The 20,274-nt window shown below is 38.5% G+C and overlaps 2 protein-coding genes across 7 annotated transcripts in view; both read left to right on the forward strand.

Moving 5' to 3' along the window:
- Positions 1–20,274, forward strand: part of LOC120457843 (G protein-coupled receptor kinase 1) — a 155,723-nt gene that overhangs the window by 43,994 nt on the left and 91,455 nt on the right. The window lies entirely within an intron of this gene.
- On the forward strand, positions 3,630–7,439 carry LOC120457845. The gene is made up of 2 exons (XM_039645361.2): positions 3,630–5,145; positions 5,203–7,439. The coding sequence occupies exon 2, from the start codon at positions 5,227–5,229 to the stop codon at positions 5,578–5,580; it is 354 nt and encodes a 117-aa protein (XP_039501295.1). The 5' UTR covers positions 3,630–5,145; positions 5,203–5,226; the 3' UTR covers positions 5,581–7,439.

Genomic DNA, 20,274 nt, shown 5'->3' on the forward strand with positions numbered 1-20,274 from the left:
GAACCAAAACAAAACAAAAACTGGGTCAAACAGGGCTACATCGCTACATCCAAATAAAGCGAAACCTAAGCCCACAACACAAACCGACAGCTGATCAGACGAAATTAAATCGTGTTTACAACAACTCAACTTCAAATAGGTTTGTATTATTGCATGACTGCGAAGTGCATCCAACCAAAGAACAGGATCAAAAGAAGATTAAGACTCCTTCAATATTAATACGTGAGGAAACCTCTTACTAAGGGAAACATACTCGAAATGAAAGTGCAGACTCCGGATGAGTCTAGCCACCGATCAGTGACCAAGTACCGAACCTGGGAAAAGTTACTTCACCTACCAGCTTAATAGTGCCAAAGGATTGCAGGTTGTCATTAAAGGAATACAATTATCAGTGACCCGATCCGAAATTATCGAAGCACTAAAGGAGAAAAACATCCTATTTAAAAACTACAGTTTCTACTGCACCGGATAATAACCGTCAAAGAGCCACACAAGCGCAGGCAGCCTTTACAGTGCACGAACTGCCAAGAATATGGCCACACCAAAGCGTACTGCACCCTAAAATCCCTCTGCGTCGTTTGCAGCGATGCTCACAGTACAGCAAAGCGTAACTAGAACGACAGTTCAATAAAAATATGCAGTAATTGTAGCGTAAAACACACAGCCAACTAGTGAGGATGCATTGCTTACACGGAACTTGAGAGTCGTCTAATCAAACGAGTGGCTTCAGCTCGTGATCGTACCATACCAGCAATTCACAAAGTAACGGAACCGACTACAACTAATATTCTTTCGTCTGGCAGATACCTAACAATGCCAAATTTTTCCGTTGCAAGTACACTGAAGTCAGAGTCAAATCAGCATACAACCCCATTCATAAAACATACAATCAAGAGAACATGCAACAGCAGCCAATTGGAGTTGAACCGATTGTGCTTTCGATGTAGCAAATCATTAAAGACTTCATGGCATTCATGCAAGCAACTATGCAAGAGCTCGTTTCTTTAAAAACAACATAATCAGGCATGCTCCGGTAATCGTTTTTTTTATTCGACTTCGATGTGGGCCAAATCTTTTGATTTCGTTTTTAGGTGCAAAATTTTTTCTATCGGAGTGTTTCGTTTCTCATCGCTTCCTGCTGCTCAAACGGCATATTTTTTCTTTAGTCACAATTTAACAATGTGAAAAAATTAGAAAATCTAGAGCTGCCACCTTTTTTATAGTTCTAATTCCGATGTTCGCAATTACATTTTTACTACACTTTGACCATTTAAGCAATTAAATTAAATAGCATTTTATACAAACAACAGTTTTGGCCCTGCTTTAAATTAATTAATAAATTCTTTTATATTTTATAAGTATATTTACCTGCCTTTTTCGTTTCACCTACGGTATGGCAACCTTCACGATAGCTTTTGCCGACGTACTTATCGACCCGTTGCCAAATCGAAAATTGTTGTTGCCGATGGCCACATTTTGTTTGTCAAATCTGAGGTAGGGTAAGAAATAAATTTTTCATAAAATACCTAAAAGGCAGAATGATCTTGTGGTGATGTACAATTAACATCAATAGACCACTGAGTAAATTATTTTTTTCACTTAGTAAATAATATCTGATTTGATATAAAAAAGGCATTCATTTTTATTTCGGCCGGACAAAAGTGCCCGTTTTACAAATCGAAAAATTGTTACGAATTCGAAAACCGGAGAACCAATTTTTTGATTTTAAATCCAAATCGTAGGCATGCCTGAATGACTCCCTCAATAATAGCAACCTGGAACGCTACAAGCGTTTCGCGACACAAGCTAGGACTTGCTTAGTTCTTAGCTGACAGAAACATTGATGTTATGCTACTCTCAGAGACTCACCTTACTGAAAAGTAACATTTTCAAATATCAGGATAACAATTTTACTTTACAAATCACCCGGATGGCAAGGCCATGGAGGCACTGGCATACTAATCCGATCCCAAATTAAGCACCACTTTCTTAGTAATTGGCAAGAAGACTGCCTACAAAAACCTCTATAAGCATGCAACGCTATAACGGTGACCACATTCTGGCTGCTGTCTATTGCCCACCCCGCTTCACAATATCTGAGGACAAATTCACAACACTTTTTGACTCGCTTGATGAAAGGTTTGTTGCATCTGGCGATTGGAAAGCCAAGCACATGTACCGGGGATCTCGAATAGCGACCCCAAAAGGAAAACAGCTGTACAAAGCAATTATTAAACCGCAAAGCAAGCTCAATTATGTTTCTCCGGGTGCGCCTACATACTGGCCAGGAGATCCTAAGAACCTTCCAGATTTGATTGACTTTGCCATCACCAAGAGGATATCCCAATCAATAATTACAGCTTACGCACTTGCAGAACTTTCATCTGACCACTGCTCATAGTTATGATCCCTAAGCCCGGGAAAGAGAAAACACAGCCATCATCATAAAGGTCAATAAGCTTAAGTGCAGCTGCTACGAACCAGTACCCACCTCGAAACACACTACAAACACCCATCGCACCAATTTGGTTTTTGGGCAAAATATGAAGCTATTGAGCAGGTTAACCGCATCACAACAGAAACGCCTTTGAACATCGTAAGCACTGCAAAGCTTAATTCTTAGACGTTGCACAAGCATTCGATAGAATATGGTTGGATTTGGATGGACTTATGTTTTAAATAATCAAACTGCTTTCTCAAAACTTACATAAGCTTCTAAAGTCTTACCTATACCAATGAGTGTTCGCGGTTAGATGCAGTTCAAGCACTTCAAGCGATTGTCCTGTAGAAGCTGGACTGCACCAAGGAAATGTTCTGGGTATGATTTTATACTCCCTATACTTGACGTACATCCCATGGCTCCGAACTATGGGGCATTGCATCGAGACGCAACTTCGACATAGTACAACGAGTCTAGGATTCTGAGAATCATAACTAGAGCTCCATGCCATCTTCGCAACGAGAATGTATGCAGAGACCTTCAAATAAAACTTGTCTTTGAGACAATATCAGAGAAAAAAGTAAAATACAAGGAAAAACAAGAGAGAACGCTATAGTCGAGTTCCCCGACTATCTGGTACCCATTACTCAGCTAGTGGAAGTGCGAAGAAGAGTCTTCAACACTGACAGTTTTTGGCGGTTTGTGGGCGTTAGAGTGGGCGTGGCAAAAGTTTTTTGGCAAATCGATAGAAATTTACAAGACTAATACATAAATAAAAAAATATCAAAACATTTTTCAATAGTGTGGGCGTGTCAGCTTTGGGCGGTTTGCGGGCGTTAGATAGAAATCGATAGAAATTTACAAGACCAATACAAAAATGAAAAAATATCAAAACAATTTTCAAAAGTGTAGGCGTGGCAGCTTTGGGCGGTTTGTGGGCGTTAGAGTAGGCGTGGCAACATAAGTCGACAAACTTGCGCTGCTTCTATGTCTCTGGCATAGCTTTTGTAGTTCCTGAGATCTTGACGTTCATACGGACAGACAGACGGACGGACAGACGGACGGACAGACGGACATGGCCAGATCGACTCGGCTATTGATCCTGATCAAAAATATATATACTTTATATGGTCGGAAACGCTTCCTTCTGCCTGTTACATACTTTTCAACGAATCTAGTATACCCTTTTACTCTACGAGTAACGGGTATAAAAATTGCAGACGTCGTCTGTGTCGAGGTCGTCTTCTATTTGTTCAACCCTCTCATTTGCAACTCGTTATAATCTTCATCTCTTGACCCCTGTTCTGGCACATAGTTAATTCTTTGTTGAGTCCGTGTGGATTGGCCCCTTTGCCAAGTAGCAGGATGCCTGGACCGAGTGGTGGCGGCTGGCTTTGGGTGTTTCCCAAATACGGACGAGACTGCTGTCTAAGCGAGCCGGTTTGATGATTTCCTCCCCTTTGAGTTTTTATGAAATGGGGATTTTTTTCATTGCCCCTAGGTTCTGATCCTGTTCAATATAGTTATATGAATTTTGCTGTGATGGATTTCTCCACCCTGCCTGCCGCTGATTTTGCGGTTTATAATTTTTTTCCTCATTATGCCGGGCAAAGTTTGCCGCGAAAACACTTCTATCGTTACTCGATTCGGCTTCTTGAGCTAGTTCCAATGCAAGTCCTGTGGTTGTGCCGGAAAAACGGCTATTTTCAGTGATGTTTTTAGGCCAGATATGAACGCATGTTAAGCGTCATTTCTGTGTTGTTCATTGAGGACGGCTGCTGTGGCCGCGTCATGTGTCATAACTGTTTTATTTGTGTAATAGTAGTAGTAGTAATTGTATATAAGCATAGTAGTATAAGACCCATTGCAATATTAGAATGTAAGAACCTAATTATAAGAGTCGCGAATGTAAACAGTACACACACACTTGCTGAATAAATGAAGAGTCAGTCGTCGCTGAACTGTCACAGAGCGCACACTAAAGCTCAGAAGTGGTCGGACCTACTCATTTCAAAAGAAAAATAAAAATCGGCATTAATGAATTGTAATCCTGGCAATTACACATTAAAAGAACTAAAAGCTCTGTGCCTGCAAAACAAACTTAAAAGTAGTGGCACAAAAATCGAATTGATTAAAAGACTTGAAAATATTAAATTTGAGTGGTGCGCGCATGAAAAAAAATAAAACAGCAATGAAAAAAATCAACGCCACAGAACAAACCGGTAAAATAGACAGGGATGAAAACAACGGCAACGGCGAAGAACAAAGTGGCGACAACGACGGCGACACGATGACGGCGTCGTTTGCACATACATACAAAGGAATGCAAGAAACAGAAGGTTCGAGAAAAGTAACGGGATCTTGTGAAATGAATGTTAACAACGAAAATGAGATCGAGCAATGTTTTGAGAGGCAGATGGTGAGCGCCAGCAACAATGAGTCCAACAAATGTTTAGCTATGCCGATGGCTAGCAACAATGATCCTGAGATGCAAATGGCTGGCAACAAGGATCCGCAACAATGTTTTGGAAACCAAATGATGCGCAACAATGTAACTATGCAAGGCAGCGATATTCAAAGACTGGGAAAATGAGTTGAAAATATTGAAGCTGCAAAATGAGATCGACCAGTTAAAAAATAAACAACAACGAAGTAACGACACAGACTCAAGCATTTCTTTCAAAATTTTAAAGGAGATCGTTAAGGTATACGATGGCGGAAACAATTTCAATGTTTGGCTATCTCAACTTTTGAATGTCCAGAAAAATTTCAAAGTCGGCGACGAGATGATGCGTGCGCTGATTCACTACAAAGTTAAGGGCGATGCTGAAATATGGCTGTATTCAAGCACGAGCGCTACTATGGACACAGCGGATAAAATGTTAAGCCACCTGGAGAAAATGTTCGTAATGTCCAAAGAGTCAAAGTTGAGTATGCGGCAGAAGCTACAGAACTGCGTCTGGATCAAAGGTGAGGAGTTCTCCAAGTACTACAACGAGAAGTGGCAGCTGGCGGATATCTTAGCACTGGAAGAAGATGAATTTTTGGAATATGTCATTGACGGCATACACGATGTCAATCTACGCAATCTGGCTAAGTCGCGTTCGTTCAAGACCGGCCAAAGAGTGCCGCAAGCCTAAGAGACAAGATGGGGAATGCAAACAATACAAGAAGTCGAAGGGCGGGAACAACGAATATGTAAGTTATATTGAATTAACATTTTGTACAAAGTATAATATGCTGAACCCCATTTTTATAGAATGTATCATAGATTCTGGCAGCCCGATAAGTATTATTAAAAAACGTTTTATACCAAGTCAAATAAAAATGGAAAAGACTACCTCTTAAAGTTACTTTGGATTAAATTTAAGTAAATTACAAATACATGGAAGCGTAAAATGTTCAGTTAAATTCTCAAATAAAGATACTCCTATGTTACTATATGTCGTGGATGATGAATCTATGGGATATGCTATGTTATTGGGAAGGGATTTTTTAGCAAGAGTAAAGGCCAAAATTGTAATTGATAATGAACACGAAAAAATATCTGAAATAAAAAAAGATTCGATAGTTGAAGAAAATCAAAATAAAAGTAAAGAACTTAAAAGTCATTATGAGACCAATGCAGACGAACAAAATAATTTTGAAAAACAACTATCATTAATTGATTACAATGATAATGAAAAGGTATATGAGATAGGTTCACAATTAAATTTTAAACAAAGATGCGAATTTATAAATTTTATTGAAGAATATTATATTAAACCAAAAAGACCGAGTGAACCGAATATAAAATGTGAAATGAAGCTAAGGTTAGAAGAAGACAAGCCGTTTAGAAAGAGAAAGAAAAATTACAAGGAATCCTTGATGATTATTTAAAAGATGGTATTATACGACAAAGTGAGTCTGAGTATTGTTCGCCAATTGTACTAGTAAAAATGAAATTGGGTGGCATTCGGATGTGCATAGATTATAGGAAACTAAATAAGATCACGGCGGAAGTTAGATACCCGATGCCATTAATTGATGATTTATTAGATACCCCAGCAAACAAAGTTGTGTTCTCGAAGTTAGACCTGAAAAATGGATACTTCCATGTTCATATGGACGAAGAATCGATAAAGTATACATCATTTACCACGCCACTAGGACAGTATGAGTTCACAAGAATGCCTTTTGGGGTGACAAATGCTCCGTCTGTTTTTCAAAGGTTCATCAACAAAGTATTTGACGACATGATTAGGGAAAAGAAAGTGATAGTTTATCTCGATGACATAATGATAGCGACAAAGAATATAGAAGATCACCAAGCTATATTAAAAGAAGTATTTGAGCGATTAGTTAAAAACAAATTAGAGCTACGATAAATGTATGTTTTTTCAAAGTGAGGTGAAATATTTAGGATATATAATATCATAAAAGGGTATTAAAGCAGATGAAGACGGTGTGAAAGCAATTGAAAACTTTCCCGTGCCACAAAAAGTTCATGGTGTTCAAAGTTTTTTGGGGATGTGCTCGTATTTTAGAAGACTTATACAGAATTTTTCAACAATAGCAAAGCCACTCCATGATTTGACAAAGATAGACAAAAAGTTCGAGTTTGGGCCAGCGCAATAAGAAGCATTTGATGAATTAAAAAGCAAGCTGTTAAAAACGCCTATTTTAACATTGTACAGTCCTGAGGATGAAACAGAATTGCGCTGCGATGAGAGTTCGATAGGTTTCGGATCAATCCTCTTGCAAAGGAAAGCAGATGGTAAACTACATCCAGTTTTTATACCCGTTACTCGTAGAGTAAAAGGGTATACTAGATTCGTTGAAAAGTATGTAACAGGCAGAAGGAAGCGTTTCCGACCATATAAAGTATATATATTCTTGATCAGGATCAATAGTCGAGTCGATTTGGCCTTGTCCGTCTGTCTGTCTGTTCGTCCGTATGAACGCTGACATCTCAGGAACTCCAGAGTACAAGACGCAGCGCAAGTTTGTCGATTCATGTTGCCACGCCCACTCTAACGTCCACAAACCACCCGAAGCTGCCACGCCCACACTTTTGAAAAATGTTTAGATATTTTTTCATTTTTGTATTAGTCTATCGAATTGCCAAAAAACTTTTTACCGCGCCCACTCTAACGCCCACAAACCGCCAAAAACTGTCAGTGTTAAAGAATCTCCTTCGCACTTCTACTAGCTGAGTAACGGGTATCAGATAGTCGGGGAACTCGACTCGCGTTCTCTCTTGATTTTTATTAATTGATCGGTATTTTTTATTGAGAATATCGTTTAAAGATTCAAAATTGTGGAAAAGATGTCTTCTTAAAGTAATTGACGCCGAGCCCTGACTGAAAACTTTAAACGTAATTTTATCGAAACCATGTTTTTCATATATGTGTAAATGATAACAAAGAAACTACTGAACCGATTTTCGTCATCTAGCATTCATTTTAAATAGCATAAAAAATTATTCTGTATAGAAGTTTTTAGACACTTTTTGACAGCAATTACAACGAAATATTTTGTGAAAATCACGAATTTTGATTTTCGGAGTCGGTTTGATAGGGTTAGTTTTCGAATTTCGAAAAGATTTTAGTTCATCGACGACAAAAAGCTCTCAAGAAAGAAAATGTTTGGTTTCTTCACTTTAGACCAAAAATTGTGACCAGCATCACTGACATAAAAATATGATGTCAATGGCGTATTTCAAATTTGTTGAAATACATTTTTTACTTTTGAAAAACAAAAAAAATTTTGTTATTACCTTTGACATCACTATAAATAATTATTTTATGGATATAAAAATAATTGTTTTCATATTCTTACCTACGTTCTGACGTGCATCATGTTAATTATAATTAAGTAATTTTGTCTATATTTAATTGTGTAAATTATAATATAACTGGTGCGGTCTGCACTTAATGATGCGAGTCCGTATGTCTGTGCGTGGCGATGACCGACGCTTTTAATCCTTAAATATCGACTGACTATTACAAATTAGATCTCTTAACTTTACCCTACGTTCTTCAGCAAAGTTTAGCTCTTTTCTCGAAAGCTCCGATGTGCTTGCATTAAGCAGGGCGTACGCAGTAAGTGACTCCAGTTAACTCCTCCCTTACTAAGATAAAGGCTGTCCTCAGTTTTTTAAAATTATACGGTTGCTTTGTATTTGTATTTTGATGATTAAGTTGTCGATTTGAAGGACATTGATAGTTAATAATAGTGATAATATATAATAAGTTGTCGATTGGAAGTACATTGATAGTTAATAATAGTGATAATATATAATAATGTACAACGCTCGTTGATTAAACTTGTTTATTATGATATGAAAATAGGATTAATAACACTAATGGGTTTTTTATTCTGAGCTATTGTTCTGTAAGCTGTTGTTTTGTTGCTTAATTTTTGAGTCGAAGGGTTCCAGTTGCGTAAATCATTAGAGACGGTCGTTCAAGATTTACTTTTAGGGTGCACTTAAACAGTTATCGATTCTTTATATCGTACTGAATGTTTGGGGTAGTTGTCTAAATTTAATAAATGTTAATGTAAGTAAACTTTTGGCAAATTGACACTACAAAAATATAAATGACGGACTTAAATAAAGAAAACAGTCAGTGTTGTAATTTCTCCTTCGCACTTTCACTAGCTGAGTATCGGGTATCAGATGGTCGGGGAACTCGACTATAGGGTTCTCTCTTGTTTTTTCTTTGTAACGTGGGGTAAGTTTATTTCCGAGTCGTTTGTTTTGCTTTAAAAAGACAGTGTTTCCGACCTGGAAAGTTCTGTCACAGCTTGATTTATTAATTATTTTTAATTGTATTTCCTGTGCCGTGTCAATTTTTTCTGAGATTTCCTCTGCAAATTCTGAGGGCATTGCATGCATAATATCGATCGGCTTTTTATTAGAGACTGAATGTGCTGTATTGTTGTATTCCACGGTTGCTTGAAGTATAAGATTTACCGTATTAACTATGAATTTTTCTAGTTTTAGGCATCGTGCTATTTCTAACAGTGTGCTGTGGAAGCTTTCGTCCTGTACGTTTGAGCTACTATGATAGGGTGGTGAATTTTCCACTTGAACATTGAACCGATTGGATAAAAGTGACCTGATCGAGTCAGAGTTTATAGATGGTTCATTGTCACAAAATATTGTCTTTGCGTTTATTAATTGCATTATTGTGGGCTCTATGCAAATTTTGAGAACTTATCTTATATCTCATGTCTGTAGAGAAAATATCAATGTGTAATGTCTCGCCGATTTGTGAATGAGTAGGCGTTCTCCCAAGGACTTGTTTTTGCGGGTGACGTTTGTATTTGGTTTGTTGGCAAACCAGGCAGTTACCTACTATACTCGCTGCGAGCTGTGACATTTTTGGGACAAAATAATCTTGTAGAATATGTTTAACGTTTTCCTGCGCTGCCCTGTACGCTCTGCTGTGTTCAATGGTTACTATTTCTATTTGTTTCTCTTTGCTATAAATGTCAATTGCCAACTTTTATGTATGCCGGAGAGTTCGTTGCAGCGAACTCTTCTAAAATTCTGCTCTGGATAAATGCCGGTATGGGCAATTCGCAGTATATTGCATACCAACGATTCCCTATTTACGAATTGTATCACGTGCCTTGACTTGTTACCAAATATAATAAAATTCGAAAATTATCCGCTGTGCTTTATCCTATTAGTATTTGGTTTCTAAAGCAGTTGACCGACTTGTCGGCTGTTTTGATTGTGTATGAAAGCGAAATTTCGCTCTGTATGGTTGCCATATCTGACCGGAGGTATCTTTCTAAAGCGTAGATGGCCCGCCTGGATAGTGTATCTGCGACATGGTTCTCCTTCCCTGGTTTATAAAAAATGTTTGCGTTGTGCTCATCTAAACATGCCTTCCACTTTTTGATTTTAGCATTTGTGTTTTTATCTGACACTGCAAAACGGTTGTGTAAATATTCAGTTTTTTTGGTACCATACAGATAGTTTTTTAATGTTTTTAAAGCCCATACAATGGCTAGAAGCTCTCGTTCGTTTCTTGCGAAACCAAGTTATTTACCTTTTAAGAATCTAGATATCATCGTATTAGGCTTGCTGTTTTGTGGTAAAACCGCGGCCAGGCCAAAAACTGAAGCATCCGTAGTTAAATCAAACGGCTTTGTGTAGTCTGGGAAAGGTAGCATTACATTTCCGGAAACTAAGATATTCTTAAGTTTCTCAAATGCAGAGCGTTGCTTATCATCTAAAATATTGGGTATCTTTTTAGAGCAAGTGGCGGAGACTTTTCCGTCATTCAAAGGTCGAGCTATTAAAACAAAGACTTTTATGAAACAGCGACAATAGCTAGCTAAACCTAAAAAGGATCTAACGTTGAACAAATTAGTGGGTTCTCCATAGTTAAGGATAGCCTCTACTTTTTTAGGATTTGTTGTAATGCCGTCTTTGGACCCTAAAAATTCCAAATAGTCGAAACTTTCCTTAAAGAAGTTCGATTTCTCCTAAGACAACCTCATGTTGGCTTCAAGTAGTACCCAACAAATATGATTGTCCTTAAGTCGTTCGGAAAAAATAATAACGTCATCACCGTAAACAAAACAAGACTTTCCTATCGTCTATGGCTATCGTCTTAAGGCCGAAGGGAAGTCTAAAGAACTCGTATTTTCAATGTGCAACAGAGAATGCGGTTTTTTCCCTATAATTTTCTGCAAGTAGGATTTGATGAAATTCTGACTTTAGATCTAGTGTGGTAAATAATCTGGCTTTTCTCAAATTTGATTGGATGAATACAACATTTGTCGTCTTTGAGATTAGCTTCCGAAAGTTTATAACCAACCTCTTTTTCTTATTTCCCTTCTCATCTGTACCCTTTTTGTCGACTACCCAAACTGGATTGTTGTAGGATGAGCGCGAAGGTCGTATAGTTCCGTCTTTAAAAAACGCCTTCGTCTCTTCATTTACAAAATCTGCTACGCCCATGGGATATGGATAAAGTTTTGAGTATTCCGGTTGGTCGTCTTCCGTACGTATGGTAGCCATAATATTGGTATTGAATGACAGTGCCTCTTCTGGGTCTGCAAAAACACCCAATCGGTCTTTTAGCATTATGTGGAATTGGTCGGCTATCTGGTTTGGTACTACGATGTCTTTTATATTAGTGAAATTAACGCTATAACATTTTACAAATTTAATTGGTTCGACTGAGTTTTCGATTTTTAATATATTATTATACCCGTTTCTCGTAGAGTAAAAGGGTATACTAGATTGGTTGAATAGTATGTAACAGGCAGAAGAAAGCATTTCCGACCATATAAAGTATATATATTCTTGATCAGGATCAATAGTCGAGTCGATCTGGCCATGTCCGTCTGTCCGTCCGTCTGTCTGTCCGTCTGTCTGTCTGTCCGTCCGTATGAACGCTGAGATCTCAGGAACTACAAAAGTTAGAAAGTTGAGATTAGGCATACAGACTCCAGAGTACAAGACGCAGCGCAAGTTTGTCGATTCATGTTGCCACGCCCACTCTAACGCCCACAAACCGTCCAAAACTGCCAAGCCCACACTTTTGAAGTGTTTTGAAATTTTTTTATTTTTGTATAAGTCTCGTAAATTTCTATCAATATCTTGTATAAGTCTCGTAAATTTCTATCAATTTGCCAAAAAACTTTTTGCCGCGCCCACTCTAACGCCCACAAACCCCCAAAAACTGTCAGTGTTAAAGAATCTCCTTCGCACTTCTACTAGCTGAGTAACGGGTATCAGATAGTCGGGGAACTCGACAGGTATGTACACAGTATACAGGCATGATCGTCCCTCCAGGCGGGGAGGTGGAGTCCTAATTGCTGTTAGGTCTACCCTCACGTCAGTGGAGGTACTTTTTGACGAGTTCCGTAATTTAGAATTCTTATGCGTAAAGCTGTCATTTTCCGATAGCTATGTTTATATTACGTGCTCGTACATTCCGCCGTCTTCTGAATTTCCTGAATATATTAACCATTTGTCCGCTATCCAATCCGTTACAAACAGACTGTCCGACAGGGACCAACTAGTTGTCCTAGGTGACTTTAATACACCAGGCACTAAGTGGTTCACAGAGGAACAGTCGAATATTCTCCTGCCTATAGCACAGCATGACTTTATTGACGGCTTGCTTGACATATCGTTGTCGCAAGTTAATTATATTAGAAATTCTCTTGGTCGTTTATTGGATCTATGTTTTGCTTCATGTCCTGAAAGTGTGTTTCTGACTAGAGTAGCACCTCTTAGTCAACCTGAAGATCCATACCATCCAACTTTCGAGGTGACAATCGACACAGGTACCGTAATAAAAGAGAGGCCAGAAAAGTCAACCAAACGAATTCATTGTTTTCGTAAGGCAAACTTTCAGAGGCTAAATCTTTTTATATCTGGCTTTAATTGGTCCGATCTATATTCTTGCAACATAATGGCCGATGCCATAGATATTTTTTATAATGCAATTAAATCATTCTTCAACTCTTGTGTTCCGATGTACTATCCGTCTACCTCTAACAAACCTCCTTGGTTTAATAAAGAGTTGACACATCTAAGAAATGTTAAGTCCAGACTTTATATAAAATTTAAAAATACCGGTTCTCAATCTATATTTTCTAAATATGTAAGTGCTCGGTTAAATTTTACCGTGCCTAATGCTCAGTGTTATAAGAATTATTTAAACCGTTGTAAGTTCCAGTTCGCACAGGATCCCAAACAGTTTTATAATTTCGTTAACACTAAGCGCAAAACAACTAGTTACCCTTCCTCGCTATTTTTTGAAAATACTTCGGTAACATCGGATCAGGCAATAGCCGATCTATTTGCCAAGTTTTTTCAAACCACATATTCTACGTTACCTCATTCCGAACGACCTTACTCTTACGCGGTATCAAAGTCAAATTTAATATTCTGTCCCACTTTAAACGAAAGCTCACTGCTTTATGATCTTCAGCGAGTTAAGCCTGTCTATTCGCCAGGTCCCGACGGAATTCCTGGCTGTGTGCTTAGATTCTGTGCGGAAGCCTTGTGCAAACCTCTACTAAAACTGTTTAAATTATCTTTGGAATCTACTCAGTTCCCCCAAATATGGAAGGAGTCCTTTGTGATCCCTCTCCATAAAAAAGGCAGCAAATCGGATGCAACCAGTTACAGAGGAATCTCCAAATTGTCTGCTATCCCTAAGCTTTTTGAAAACGTTCTCACTCCTTATTTGCAGCACCTTTGTAGGTCAATTATTTCACCATGTCAGCATGGGTTCATGAAACGCAGATCAACAACTACTAACCTTCTGGAGCTAACCTCCTTCGTAGTACAGGGTTTCAAAAATAATCTTCAAACAGATGACATTTATACGGATTTCAGTAAAGCATTCGACTCTGTTAATCATTGTCTTTTAATAAAAAAACTTGATTTATTAGATTTCCCTGTTGATCTCCTAAATTGGATTCTAAGTTATCTGAATGGCAGGACGCAACGGGTCCTCTTTAAAAATTCTCTTTCTTGTATTCTCCGAGTCACATCCGGCGTCCCACAAGGGAGCCACCTAGGTCCGCTCCTTTTTACCTTATTTATTAACGACTTTCCCTTAATAATAAATCATTCGCGTGTACTAATGTACGCTGATGATGTAAAATTATGCTTGCAATATAAGGACATTTCTCGCCATTTGGACTTACAATCCGATCTAGATTGCTTTCAAACCTGGTGCCGTGATAACGTATTAAACTTAAATGGCTCTAAGTGTAAAGTTATGACCTTTTGTCGTGCCAACTCAATGCACGCAACTTACACTTTAAGTGGCTGCTCTTTGGACAGAATAACACATGTTGATGATCTTGGTGTTCTTCTGGACCCTAAACTTAAATTTTCAGACCATATTTCGTCTATTGTCAATAAGGCCAGGGGTGTGCTTTGTTTTCTAAAACGGTGGTCAAAGGAATTTGATGATCCTTACTTGACCAAAACATTATTTATTTCTCTAGTCCGTCCGATCCTCGAGTATGGATCACCTGTTTGGAGTCCACAATATGAAGTTTACTCGGACCGCATTGAATCGGTTCAAAAGAACTTCTTACTTTTTGCCTTACGGCGCCTTAATTGGGATGCAAACCGTAGATTACCTCCTTATTCGAATAGATTAATGTTAATTAACTTACCCTCCTTAGCTAACCGTAGAACGATGCTTGGAACAGTCTTTATTTTTAACCTTATTCGTGGTGAAGTGGATAGTCCCGACTTGGTTAGTCGGCTAAACTTCACTGTTCCAAGCAGATTTACTAGAAATTACGTACCTCTAATTTTAAATCATTGTAGATCTAACTATGAGTTGCATGATCCCTACAGAGTATTATGTTCTGACTATAATAGATTCTATCCTATTATCTCTAATTCTGACTCTCTGCCGTTTTTAAAGCGATTAATACTAACGTACTTAACGAATTCTTAGATATTACTACTAGCATACATATATTTCCTCGTCCTTTACTGTCTTCTATATAGCGTCTATCTTGCCGCGATTCGAGCCGTACGATAGACGGCAGCGCCCCTCGGTCGGTTGGGCGGAAGGTGTGGCCGTGGGACTCGCGCGTAAAAAAAAAAAAAAAAAAAAAAAATAGCGTTCTCTCTTGTTTTTAAAGTCAAATGTTGCATTCATCTGCGTTAGCGTGTCAAATCCTAATATATCGTCAAAGCTTGAGAGGTCCGGTAGAGTGAAGAAGGGAACAGTCTTGTTTAAAAGTTCAACAATGCATTTATATTTCACCGTGTTGCAACCGTGAAGAGACTTAACTGTAAATTCTTTTTGTACCGGCGTTATGTACTTCTGCGAGTGGCTGTATATAATTTTTTGAAGATTACGATTTTTATGGTTTTCCTGCTATCTTTCTTTCTATAAACGGTAGCAAGGACCTTTGGCTAAAAAATGCACATTGTCATAACTTGTAAGTTCGTGTTCAATATCCTCAACAGCTGCTGTTGCCCCCTGTTCATAATCATTATACCCGTTACTCGTAGAGTAAAAGGGTATACTAGATTCGTTGAAAAGTATGTAACAAGCAGAAGGAACCGTTTCCGACCATATAAAGTATATATATTCTTGATCAGGATCAGTAGCCGAGTCGATCTGGCCATGTCCGTCTGTCCGTCCGTCTGTCTGTCCGTCTGTCTGTCTGTCCGTCCGTATGAACGCTGAGATCTCAGGAACTACAAAAGTTAGAAAGTTGAGATTAGGCATACAGACTCCAGAGTACAAGACGCAGCGCAAGTTTGTCGATTCATGTTGCCACGCCCACTCTAACGCCCACAAACCGTCCAAAACTGCCAAGCCCACACTTTTGAAGTGTTTTGAAATTTTTTTATTTTTGTATAAGTCTCGTAAATTTCTATCAATATCTTGTATAAGTCTCGTAAATTTCTATCAATTTGCCAAAAAACTTTTTGCCGCGCCCACTCTAACGCCCACAAACCCCCAAAAACTGTCAGTGTTAAAGAATCTCCTTCGCACTTCTACTAGCTGAGTAACGGGTATCAGATAGTAGGGGAACTCGACAGGTATGTACACAGTATACAGGCATGATCGTCCCACCAGGCGGGGAGGTGGAGTCCTAATTGCTGTTAGGTCTACCCTCACGTCAGTGGAGGTACTTTTTGACGAGTTCCGTAATTTAGAATTCTTATGCGTAAAGCTGTCATTTTCCGATAGCTATGTTTATATTACGTGCTCGTACATTCCGCCGTCTTCTGAATTTCCTGAATATATTAACCATTTGTCCGCTATCCAATCCGTTACAAACAGACTGTCCGACAGGGACCAACTAGTTGTCCTAGGTGACTTTAATACACCAGGCACTAAGTGGTTCACAGAGGAACAGTCGAATATTCTCCTGCCTATAGCACAGCATGACTTTATTGACGGCTTGCTTGACATATCGTTGTCGCAAGTTAATTATATTCGAAATTCTCTTGGTCGTTTATTGGATCTATGTTTTGCTTCATGTCCTGAAAGTGTGTTTCTGACTAGAGTAGCACCTCTTAGTCAACCTGAAGATCCATACCATCCAACTTTCGAGGTGACAATCGACACAGGTACCGTAATAAAAGAGAGGCCAGAAAAGTCAACCAAACGAATTCATTGTTTTCGTAAGGCAAACTTTCAGAGGCTAAATCTTTTTATATCTGGCTTTAATTGGTCCGATCTATATTCTTGCAACATAATGGCCGATGCCATAGATATTTTTTATAATGCAATTAAATCATTCTTCAACTCTTGTGTTCCGATGTACTATCCGTCTACCTCTAACAAACCTCCTTGGTTTAATAAAGAGTTGACACATCTAAGAAATGTTAAGTCCAGACTTTATATAAAATTTAAAAATACCGGTTCTCAATCTATATTTTCTAAATATGTAAGTGCTCGGTTAAATTTTACCGTGCCTAATGCTCAGTGTTATAAGAATTATTTAAACCGTTGTAAGTTCCAGTTCGCACAGGATCCCAAACAGTTTTATAATTTCGTTAACACTAAGCGCAAAACAACTAGTTACCCTTCCTCGCTATTTTTTGAAAATACTTCGGTAACATCGGATCAGGCAATAGCCGATCTATTTGCCAAGTTTTTTCAAACCACATATTCTACGTTACCTCATTCCGAACGACCTTACTCTTACGCGGTATCAAAGTCAAATTTAATATTCTGTCCCACTTTAAACGAAAGCTCACTGCTTTATGATCTTCAGCGAGTTAAGCCTGTCTATTCGCCAGGTCCCGACGGAATTCCTGGCTGTGTGCTTAGATTCTGTGCGGAAGCCTTGTGCAAACCTCTACTAAAACTGTTTAAATTATCTTTGGAATCTACTCAGTTCCCCCAAATATGGAAGGAGTCCTTTGTGATCCCTCTCCATAAAAAAGGCAGCAAATCGGATGCAACCAGTTACAGAGGAATCTCCAAATTGTCTGCTATCCCTAAGCTTTTTGAAAACGTTCTCACTCCTTATTTGCAGCACCTTTGTAGGTCAATTATTTCACCATGTCAGCATGGGTTCATGAAACGCAGATCAACAACTACTAACCTTCTGGAGCTAACCTCCTTCGTAGTACAGGGTTTCAAAAATAATCTTCAAACAGATGTCATTTATACGGATTTCAGTAAAGCATTCGACTCTGTTAATCATTGTCTTTTAATAAAAAAACTTGATTTATTAGATTTCCCTGTTGATCTCCTAAATTGGATTCTAAGTTATCTGAATGGCAGGACGCAACGGGTCCTCTTTAAAAATTCTCTTTCTTGTATTCTCCGAGTCACATCCGGCGTCCCACAAGGGAGCCACCTAGGTCCGCTCCTTTTTACCTTATTTATTAACGACTTTCCCTTAATAATAAATCATTCGCGTGTACTAATGTACGCTGATGATGTAAAATTATGCTTGCAATATAAGGACATTTCTCGCCATTTGGACTTACAATCCGATCTAGATTGCTTTCAAACCTGGTGCCGTGATAACGTATTAAACTTAAATGGCTCTAAGTGTAAAGTTATGACCTTTTGTCGTGCCAACTCAATGCACGCAACTTACACTTTAAGTGGCTGCTCTTTGGACAGAATAACACATGTTGATGATCTTGGTGTTCTTCTGGACCCTAAACTTAAATTTTCAGACCATATTTCGTCTATTGTCAATAAGGCCAGGGGTGTGCTTTGTTTTCTAAAACGGTGGTCAAAGGAATTTGATGATCCTTACTTGACCAAAACATTATTTATTTCTCTAGTCCGTCCGATCCTCGAGTATGGATCACCTGTTTGGAGTCCACAATATGAAGTTTACTCGGACCGCATTGAATCGGTTCAAAAGAACTTCTTACTTTTTGCCTTACGGCGCCTTAATTGGGATGCAAACCGTAGATTACCTCCTTATTCGAATAGATTAATGTTAATTAACTTACCCTCCTTAGCTAACCGTAGAACGATGCTTGGAACAGTCTTTATTTTTAACCTTATTCGTGGTGAAGTGGATAGTCCCGACTTGGTTAGTCGGCTAAACTTCACTGTTCCAAGCAGATTTACTAGAAATTACGTACCTCTAATTTTAAATCATTGTAGATCTAACTATGAGTTGCATGATCCCTACAGAGTATTATGTTCTGACTATAATAGATTCTATCCTATTATCTCTAATTCTGACTCTCTGCCGTTTTTAAAGCGATTAATACTAACGTACTTAACGAATTCTTAGATATTACTACTAGCATACATATATTTCCTCGTCCTTTACTGTCTTCTATATCGCGTCTATCTTGCCGCGATTCGAGCCGTACGATACACGGCAGCGCCCCTCGGTCGGTTGGGCGGGAGGTGTGGCCGTGGGACTCGCGCGTAAAAAAAAAAAAAAAAAAAAAAAATAGCGTTCTCTCTTGTTTTTAAAGTCAAATGTTGCATTCATCTGCGTTAGCGTGTCAAATCCTAATATATCGTCAAAGCTTGAGAGGTCCGGTAGAGTGAAGAAGGGAACAGTCTTGTTTAAAAGTTCAACAATGCATTTATATTTCACCGTGTTGCAACCGTGAAGAGACTTAACTGTAAATTCTTTTTGTACCGGCGTTATGTACTTCTGCGAGTGGCTGTATATAATTTTTTGAAGATTACGATTTTTATGGTTTTTCTGCTATCTTTCTTTCTATAAACGGTAGCAAGGACCTTTGGCTAAAAAATGCACATTGTCATAACTTGTAAGTTCGTGTTCAATATCCTCAACAGCTGCTGTTGCCCCCTGTTCATAATCATTATACCCGTTACTCGTAGAGTAAAAGGGTATACTAGATTCGTTGAAAAGTATGTAACAAGCAGAAGGAACCGTTTCCAACCATATAAAGTATATATATTCTTGATCAGGATCAATAGCCGAGTCCGTCGTCCGTTTGTCTACAGATATTAGGCTACAGAGACATAGCGCAAGTTTGTCGATTCATGTTGCCACGCCCACTCAAACGCCCACAAACCGCCCAAAACTGCCACGTCCACACTTTTGAAAAATGTTTTGATATTTTTTCATTTTTGTATTAGTCTTTTAAATTTCTATCGAATTGCCAAAAAACTCTTTGCCACGCCCACTCTAACGCCCACAAACCGCCCAAAACTGCCACGCCCACACTTTTGAAAAATGTTTTGATATTTTTTCATTTTGTTATTGGTCTTTTAAATTTCTATCGATTTGCCAAAAAACTTTTTGCCACGCCCACTCTAACGCCCACAAACCGCCCAAAGCTGCCACGCCCACACTATTGAAAAATGTTTTGATATTTTTTCATTTTGTTATTGGTTTTTTAAATTTCTATCGATTTGCAAAAAAACTTTTTGCCACGCCCACTCTAACGCCCACAACCCGCCAAAAACTGTCAGTGTTGAAAACTCTCTCCCGCACTTCCACTAGCTGAGTAACGGGTATCAGATAGTCGGGGAACTCTCTTGTATTTGCTAATTTTGTTTCTATAATTTTTTTAAAATTGATTAGTTTTATTATTTCATAAGCATTATACAAAAAGAAAGTCAAAAAAAAAATAAAAAAGTACAAGAAGTACGCTATAAGTAATTTCCAAAAAATTTAGTCATTCGTAATTAAATACAAGTCGCGGCTACTGAATGAATTTGTCGCCTCATGCGACTGTCGCCTTATGCTGCTCGGCAGCAAAAATCAGAAGTAGCAAAAAGTCGAAAGCACCGACTTACGCTGCTGCGACTGTTGATCAGCAGCAATAGCAACGAAAGTCAAAAGCAGCAAACAGTCGAAGGCGCCGACTTATGCTGTTGCGACTGCTGACGACTTCCGAAAGTCGTCGGTAGCTGCAG

The sequence above is a fragment of the Drosophila santomea genome, unplaced genomic scaffold (assembly GCF_016746245.2).
Source record: "Drosophila santomea strain STO CAGO 1482 unplaced genomic scaffold, Prin_Dsan_1.1 Segkk83_quiver_pilon_scaf, whole genome shotgun sequence".
NCBI classification, from domain to species: domain Eukaryota; kingdom Metazoa; phylum Arthropoda; class Insecta; order Diptera; family Drosophilidae; genus Drosophila; species Drosophila santomea.

What these genes read in the sequence shown, in the direction of transcription:
- LOC120457845 (XM_039645361.2), top strand. Translation starts at nt 5,227, where the DNA reads ATGATGCGTGCGCTGATTCACTACAAAGTTAAGGGCGATGCTGAAATA.